The sequence below is a fragment of the Musca autumnalis genome, unplaced genomic scaffold (assembly GCF_047663935.1).
Source record: "Musca autumnalis isolate F117 unplaced genomic scaffold, ASM4766393v1 scaffold_4, whole genome shotgun sequence".
Classification (NCBI taxonomy): Eukaryota; Metazoa; Arthropoda; class Insecta; order Diptera; family Muscidae; genus Musca; species Musca autumnalis.
Window position 1 is genome coordinate 6,209,919 of NW_027411977.1, and position 9,120 is coordinate 6,219,038.

At 33.3% G+C, this 9,120-nt stretch overlaps 1 protein-coding gene across 1 annotated transcript; it reads left to right on the top strand.

Annotated features, from left to right (window-relative positions):
- Positions 1 to 4,524: 4,524 nt before the first annotated feature.
- Positions 4,525 to 5,378, top strand: LOC141402228 (arylalkylamine N-acetyltransferase-like 2). Its single transcript, XM_073983098.1, has one exon. The coding sequence runs from the start codon at positions 4,623 to 4,625 to the stop codon at positions 5,196 to 5,198; it is 576 nt and encodes a 191-aa protein (XP_073839199.1). The 5' UTR covers positions 4,525 to 4,622; the 3' UTR covers positions 5,199 to 5,378.
- The last annotated feature ends 3,742 nt before the right edge of the window (positions 5,379 to 9,120 follow it).

A 9,120-nucleotide genomic window follows, 5' to 3' on the forward strand; every position in this document is an offset into this window, starting at 1 on the left:
TTGCACAAAATATTACTAAGGCCATATTTTGGACCGAATCGGCAGATCCGTTCGAGAGTTATCTTGCGCTCCAACCACCTCACACGGTGTCATAGGGTTTTTTTTTTTTGCAACTTTCATGCTATTTTCTCAGGAAGTATGGACTTGCCCCTAATGAAACTTGTACCGTCGTATGGAGGGCAGTGAATACAAGTTGCTAAAACAAAAATCAAAGCGATACGAGAAATGGCCCTAAAGTGAACTTTTCTGAAATTTTGTGTGGGAGGTACCCGAAGGAGTGGACCTATTGAGACCATATTGGAACCTCACATTACTCTGGTAGAAAATTTACGCTATACAAAGTATGGACCAAATCGGTCACTCCCTTCAAGAGTTATCGTGCGCACAAACTTTCCGAACATTTTCGAACTTTTGTGGGGGAGGTACCGGAAGTAGTGGACCGATGTAGCTCATCTTCGAACTTAAACTAAGTTTGGGCAAAATATTACGAAAGCCAAAATTTGAACCGAATCGGTTCATCCGTTCGAAAGTTATCGTGCGCTCCAGCCAGCAGGACAGACAGACAGACGGACGGACATGGCTAGATCGACTCCAAATTGTCTGAAACACATTTCGTTCAAACATACTTGGGGTCTAAAACCATTATTTCGATGAGGCACATTTTCATCGTATCAAAGTGTATATACCCTCCTTAGCCTAAAGGTTGAGGGTATAAATATATTTGCAACAATATTTTCCAACAATAAGTTTTTCTCTTTTGCAATTTATGTACCCAATCTCTATAAATTTGGTTTCATATTTTTCTACGCATTGTCTAGATTCCTCATATATATTTTTAATTTATTTTTTGAGGGTTTGTACGGACTCTGGGACAGGATAATTGGGATTTACTTTAAACTGTTTTTATTCTTTGTTGATCTTCAGCGAAAATAATAATAAATTTAATAAATATTAACGAATAGATATGGAATGCTGTTAACGATTTATGCATAACTTTTTTCATAACAACAAATAAGATATTTTTAAATATTTTTTCTTTATATGAGAATAAAAACCGCATCGTCCAATTTTGTGAACGCAAACAGATTTGAAGCCAGAATTTTTTCCTTAACCCCTATACCAAAAATTGTAAAAGTGCTCGCAAAATTTTTTTTTGATTTTTTTTCAAATGGAATTGCAAAGAAAATTTGGTTTTTACCATATACCCTCGTTAGCATAAATGCTGAGGGAATAAAAATAGATAATAATAAATATTACACTATTCTTAAATTAACTCCTCTGAAAAGACTACAGAAAAAATGCTCAAATAACATTTTAGTCAAAATAACTTATTATTTTTGACATGTCAAATGAATTTTTTTATAGAATTTGTTTCCAGTTTAATGAAAAACACCAAATGTTGGGCTCTTGGGGACCGATGAATTACTTACTCATTATGAAGACAATTCGTTATATGAAGAAAAGACAAAATTTTTTAGTTTTCCATAAAAAAAAATTAAAAAATTTTTTTAAGCTACATGAAAGATTTTTGGTGCATAGATTGGGAAAAAAATTCGATCTGTTCGAGATACTAATTTTGGTTATTGCGCGCAAAAGTTGTGGCGGTTTCAATTCTGATAAAAATAAAAAAAAATCTTTAAAAGACTCTAATCATTATATTGAGAAACTCTATTAATTAGGGACTCCCTACATACTATATGTTTACTGAGGTCCCATAACTTTAGTGAAAAAGTTGTAAATTTTCGCGGAAATTAGGAAATCATTCAAAACAATTGGTAGTTTACAACTTGTTCTAATAAAATTCAAGCTGTTTATGCATCTGAAAAATATATAAAAATATGTACGCAATCTAAACATCGCGAAGATTCAAATGAAACCAAAACTATACAAATCCGTTTAGCGGTTTGCATATTATAGCAAAAAAACAAAAAATATATTGAGGAAATTTATAAAATTTTTGTTAGAGAAAATATTTATTAAAATTTTTTTGTGAGTTAGTTGAACAATATGTAAGAAAAATAGGTCGGAGTTTTCCTTCTATTTTAGTTAAATTTCACGCAATAAATCACATTTTTTTATTCTAATCACTTCTCGAAAACACGCTAACATCTAGCAGAAGGTACGGATATCTTTCAAATAAATGTTGGGTTCCTTTAAATGGGGTATAATCTTGAAATAAAATTGTATCGGGTAATGTTCATTTTGAAATGCGTGTAAATCGCGAAATCCTCAAAATCACTTGATGCGCATGCGGTTTACCAATACAGCGAATTCTTCTCTTTTAATTTGTACACATTTGCCAGGATTTACTTTGGCCGCTAAGATGTAGCATCGTCTGCAGTTTAGTGTGCAACAAACTGTATAACGCTTATATTTTGCACAAAGTGCATATACTTTTTATGCGCATCCGATTTCACTATCAACCGTGAAAAAATACATCGATCTAAACATATTTCAATAAAATCCATCAAGAACCGTGGATGTAGCATCACACAGTATTTTTTCGATAAATCGGATACAGCTCCCATGCCACTAAATTTTTCAAACCGCTGTTTTCTCACAAACGCGAGTGATGATTCATTTTCTTCATTGAAATGGAAACGATCCACATAAAACACGAATTAGTCAGCGATATTTTGAAAAACATTTTTCGCAAATGTTTCAATTTTTGCAGTAGCCATTTCCGCCGTTCTAGTAGATGGATTTTTACGATCTGTGATTCATATGATCCGGATCGCCGAAAAACTAAAATATCGCGGGGTACCAGCACACTCAAAACGATATTGTAAATACTGTACCCAAAAAATAGGTTTTTTAGAAAAAATATCGCACTAAATTTTGGCCTTTGGCAGTAGACTACTCTGCTGCTGTGTGGGCTACATACTCAATATACATATCAGATTATGTGAAATCGCGAGTTCTTTAATCCTATAAATGGTTTTTCGAAATATCCGAATGCGCGTCCCAGTTACATAAAAAATACAAAAAACACGTGAAATCCGGCTTCAAAATGTCAGCATCCATAAAAGGTGGATGCAGTGGAAATTTTGGAAAGTGATACATTAGAAGTGTAATCTTCATTTTGTATTCTCTTACTTTTACTTTGGACAGATGTCCGTCATTTGAATGGTTTAATCAGAAATCGAATAGCAATGTAAAAAACCTGTTTAGCTTCAACGTGTTTTTACCTATGTTTTTTCCTTTACGCGGTCGTAACTACCACGTAAATTAAATTTTTTTTACTAAATTTTTGAGCTTTGTACAAAAACATCTAAATTAATCCAGCAATAGTCATAGTTACTGGTAAACTACAATAGTTCGCGTATTATAATAGTGCAAACCTTGGCTTCATGGAAACTAAAAAATTTTGACTTTTCCTCATATATAGGTTATTTTGTGTGAGAATTTCATCTTGTGCTTAAAAAACAAATTCTATATAGAGAATTAATAGTTCCAGGGAAGTTCCTTTTTTAAACAGAATGTTTGCGTTATTAAATCTGTTTCAAAGTTGGGTTAGTTTTTGTCCCTAAGAATATGGGCCAAATCTCTACTTGTATTTATAAAAGCAACATTAAGTTGAATAAAATCCAATGGAAACCTTGGAGGATGGTAAGGACATTTTTTAAATAATCAGCAATTCAAGATCACGATATTTGTAAAATACGAAATCGTGTTTGAAAAGATTCGCCATCATATATTTTTGTGGGAACTCTTAAATAATCAGTTAAAAAAAATAGTGGACAGTCATTGTCACTATTGTCACTGTTTTAAAGAATAGATGTTGATTTACTTAATAAGCCCACAAAAATATATATAGATCGCCATTTCGGATAAAACACTTTGTGTATTTCCCTTCCAAAGCTCATATCTCAGTTATGTTTGTTTCCATCGATTTGACATTTTTAACTAATTTACTAATCTACTTATACCTTAAAATAGGCAGATTTTTTTCGAAAGTGACATGTGGTGGTTGTAGCCCCTTAATCTTATAAGCGGTTACTGATTTTGTTTTTATTTTGTGTTCTTGTTCTTTTCTGCCTACAAACCAAACCAACAAAGAATTACAGAATACCACTACTAGCGTTATCAAAACCACTTTAAACTCCAATATGAGCTAATGTTATTAACAGAACGCGAGTGGAATTTTACATCGAAAGTAAAAGTAAATACAATTCAGTTTCAGCATGATACAATACGATTATATTACGCCCTTCAAATTAAAAACAATCAATTAAAGAACGACAACAAATACTCCCTGACGGGGAGTGTGATGTTTCTATGCAAAATAGTTTCAGAAAATGTTCTACATTTATACATTTTTAATATGGTGTTAAAAAATAAGAAGAAACATTCCGCTCGATACCCAATTTGTAGAGGTCCAACATTTCGAATATTATGTAACAAATGAAATCAGTAGTTGCATAGGTTTTTGAGTGTAATTTTAATTCTATCACAGAAGCGATAACGATTTAAAATCTTACATATTAAATAGTTATAGTAACTAGATTATCGACACAGTAAACAGTTTAGTTTGTTACGGCGTTTAATCAATACCTCTATTTGTCCCGTTGAATCTATCGGTTCATTACCAATTAATAAGTTACAAAAAGAAATCGAACATAATGGCACCAACATATCCCCAAGTCGAGGATGGTATTGAAATTCGTTTGGCCCAGAAGGAAGACCGTGAAAGAGTGTGGAATTTGTTGTATAAATTTTTCTGTCGCGAGGAACCACTAGCTGCCGGTAGCGAACCTAAAGATGAATTTTATTTTGACAAAGATTTTCTGATGTATAACTTCGATCATGGCATTAGTTTAATTGCCGTCATTAAGGATACCGATGAACTGGTGGGTGTAACCATTACCGGACCCAAGGGTCCAGATGAGGCTGAACATTTGGCAAAGGCCGCTGCAGCTGAGGGCAACACAAAATGGGGCAGAATTTTAAAATTTTTGGAGAAAGTTGAAAGAGAAGCTGATGTCTTTAAACGCTACAATGTCACAAAAGTGTTGCATCTCCATGCTACCTGTGTTGATGATAAAATGCGTGGTAAAAACATCTGTGCTCGTCTCAACAACGCCGTCGTTGTTTTGGCCAGGCAAATGGGCTTTGAACTATTGACAACAGACTGTACCAGCTTCTATTCGGCAAGTGTTAAGGATCGTTTAGGATGGGATTGTGATTGTGGATGCTGAGGGTAAACAAGTTTTTCGCCCTGATTCACCACATGAATGCTGCAGAACGTTTGCCAGTCATTTGTGAAAATTAAAAAAAAAAATTAAGTAGCCTTAGTAGCAAATTAGAATTTTAGAGTCTAAGTTCATTCATGTGACTAACAAAATAAAAATAAGAATACAACTAATTCAATATTTCAATTTATTGGTATATCGCATTTGATTTATTTTGGACCAATCGATGTTATTATTAACTGTAAAATTCTGAATACATTACAGAAACACAATATTTCTAAAAACGTTTTTGTAATTGGTGTACAAAAAACCCTAAGTGTTTCCAATTTTGGTGAACATTGGAACATTTTACGAAACTTGGTTTAGAAGTAATCTTGACAAATTATGTAAAAATCGGTTCAGATTTGGATATACCTTCCATAAATATTTCCTCCGTTTCATCTTTTTAATGTACCAAAGAAGTCCCTTACATCAACATCTTTGCGACGATTGTGTCGTTACGTGGATAGGTTAACATCATCAGTCATATTAGAAGTGTCTAGATAATTTTCGATATTTGGAACTACTATTTATACGTACAGAATTTTTCATAACGTATAAATTAAAGATTATTTTGAAACAACCCCATTGTTCTTCCAATTTTATAATCGATTATCAATATAACCAAACTCATAACAAAATTTAAGTGTTTGAAGTGTGAAATATGATTATGATTGATTTAGTGCTTCTATTATCACAATTAAAAGGTGAACGGAAAATAATGAGACTATTGTTTGAAAGCAAAATCTTATTATGATTGAAAAATACTCTCACTTATATTCCGCTATCTGATTGTATATTATTGAAGATAATATCACAATGACCACTGAGCAAATATCTTACAAAAAGTTTTCTTAAAAAAAAAAACAAGTGAGCAAAGGCTATAGTCGGGACGGGGCCGACCATGTGATACTCTACACCACTACCACTGGGCATATGCTTTTCACTGGTAAACATTTCCTTTAGGGAATATAATCCGACTACCACCAAACATAATATGCTTCTTTCCGATCCGATCAAAATTGCGATCTGTAGCGTGATTGCAAAAAATTGAAGGATTGGATGCATTACCAACTATTGTGGTATCTCCCTTGTTTGACCACCTTCGCCAACCTACTTTACATCAATATAAAAGAGATCTTTTCTTCTTCCATTGACGGGCTTTCCTTTTGGAATACTCCTACCAGACGCGGAGATATTTGCATAAGAAAAAAAAGTTGACTTTTCTCCACATAAGCTTTATGGTTATTCCGACTCCTGAATATTATCCGACCATCACCAAACTTAATAGGCTTTTTCCTCTGTGGGACCCGCATAAAATCCCAAAAAATTCGTGACGATCCGATAAAAATTGCGACTTGTAGCGTGACTACAAGAAAATCGGAAAATGGGATGTATTACCGACTATTGCGAGATCTTTGTTGTAAAGGTGATATTTTCTACTTTCCTTGCCATGATTTGCTTTTGATATACGTTTTAAAGAAACAGAGATATTGGCTTTGAAATAAAACGTTGATCTTTTCTCCAAATATGTTTTTGCCCATTCCAACCCCTGAAGATTATCCGACCACCATCAACATCGATAGGCTTCTTCCTCTGTGGGACCTTCATGAACCCTGAAAATTTCGTGACGATCCGATCAAAATAGCGACCTGTAGCTCGATTTCGAAAAAAAATTAAAAATGGGATGTATTACCGACTATTGCTATATCTCCGTTTTTGGCCACCTACGTCAACCTATTTTGCATCATTGTAAAGGTGAGATATTCTACTTTCATAGTCAGGCTTTGCTTTTGGAAGCTCCCCAATCAACGCTGTGATATTGGTCATTATAAATAAAATCGCAAAATTGAAAAGTTGTGTTATATTAACGGCTATTGCGATATTTTTGTTTGACCACCTACGACAACCTGCGTTACATCGTTGCAAAGGTGATATTTTCTACTTTCATTAGCAGGTTTTGCTTTTGGTATACCCCTTGCAGAAGTTGAGATATTCGCTTTGGAAAAAACTTTGACTTTTCTCCAAATAAGTTTTTCTAGGCTTCTTCCCCTCCGGGGCCGTCATCAACACCCAAAATTTGGTGACGATCCGATCAAAATTGCAACCTGTAGCTTTACTACAAAGTTTAGATGGACAGACGGACGGACACACATAGTCAGATCGACTCAGCTCGTCGAGACATTCATTTTGGTATATATAAGTATGGGTCTAAGACCATTATTTCGATGCGTTGCAAACTTTTTGGCCAAAAACCAACTTTTAATACCCTCCCCACATAGTGGTGTAGGGTATAAAAACATTACCGAATAACGGGTTTTTATAGTAATTTTTGGTAGTCCTAACTACTTCCAAATCAACTTATTAACCCATTATTTTAACAAAGGCATGTCGCACTGAATAACAATTTATTTTATTGTCACAAGAAGTTGTATCACATCACATCCTCGAACAGCCATTAAGGGATACTTTCGAAAAATCGAAAAAAATATTGGTTTATTTTAAAGTACCTACACCATAGTTTTGATAATCAGGAAACTTGTTAATCCGGACAAGGCTGTAATCCATACAATAAAATTATTTCCACCATAGACAAACTTATAAAATTTGCCACTTCCTATCAACAACTTCGTAAATAAAATAATAAATAAATAAGAGGGATATAAGATCAATCTTAACCTTAATTAGTTGTACCGCAGACGAAACGCCGTGATTTATTCGAAGGATGTCTGAAAAAAATTACAATTGTTTTATTGGAAATGAACAATTAGTAAGCAACTAAGCAAGGAAAGGATACACGGTACACGTGAACTAACTTTAAATGAAAAGTACTTACACCTGTAAAGTTTTTGCGGATTCTGAAACTACAATGTTAAGGACGACAAAGATTTCATATTTCCCTTTTCATATAATTCAAAATCATCGCTTTCGATTAGAAATCCCAAAAGGAATATAAATATAATCCAAATTGTATTCCACTTATAATGTTTCACATGGTACTATGTACTTCTAAAATATACGTAGTATCTATATATGAAATAGAAATTGGTTTGTACGTTTGTTTGTGCCTTATAGACGCAAAAACCGCTCAACAAATCTTCCCGAAATTTGTAGGGTACATTGCTACATTGCACTATAGGTAATGTGGACAGGTTTTTAGGCAAAAAGTCGATTTTTGTACTTTTAATAACGCGAGTTTTCTAATTTGATTTGAAGAAAGAACATGTCAAATTCTCTGGATGTGCAATTTGTTTTCAAAAATATTCAAAACTCGCGATATAATTCGAAGTTAAAATCAAAATTTCGAAGACAAAATAAAAAAAGTTAAAAAAGATTAAAACTCAGAGCAGAATTTAAACGCAATTTGTAAGAGGTTGCTAATAATCAAATACAAAGATGTGATATTCAGTGCAATGCTGGCGGTGTGTACTTTCTGTTTTAAGAAATAATTTTCTTCAAAATGTTTGTTACAGCAGAAGAAATCGTCATACAGGATACAACCTAAGAATTATTTTTTTTACAAAATTATAGTTTTATATTATAGACTTTTACAAAATTGTCCAACTTTGAACGAAATTCTGCCACAGGGAATATCTTCAGCAAAGGGTTCTGAATCAACTACATAATTACCAAGGTGCGATTTTTTGCGTTTTTTGAGTTATATCGCTTTTTTGAAGGCGCCCTCCTTGCAGAAAAAAAAATATTTTTTTTAATTTTTTGTTTGGTGAAGGAAATATTAAACACATAAAAAGCATCCGATTTGAACTAAAAATACATTTTCTTTAAAGAAATGTTCTCCAAGTGTTCTAAAAAATGTACAGACGTGTTGTGGTCAACATTTTTGTTAATTACAGCCGTAATATGTTCTAACTAGGGATCATGATTGCCT

Coding starts and splice junctions, on each gene's coding strand:
- LOC141402228 (XM_073983098.1), top strand. CDS start 4,623: ATGGCACCAACATATCCCCAAGTCGAGGATGGTATTGAAATTCGTTTG.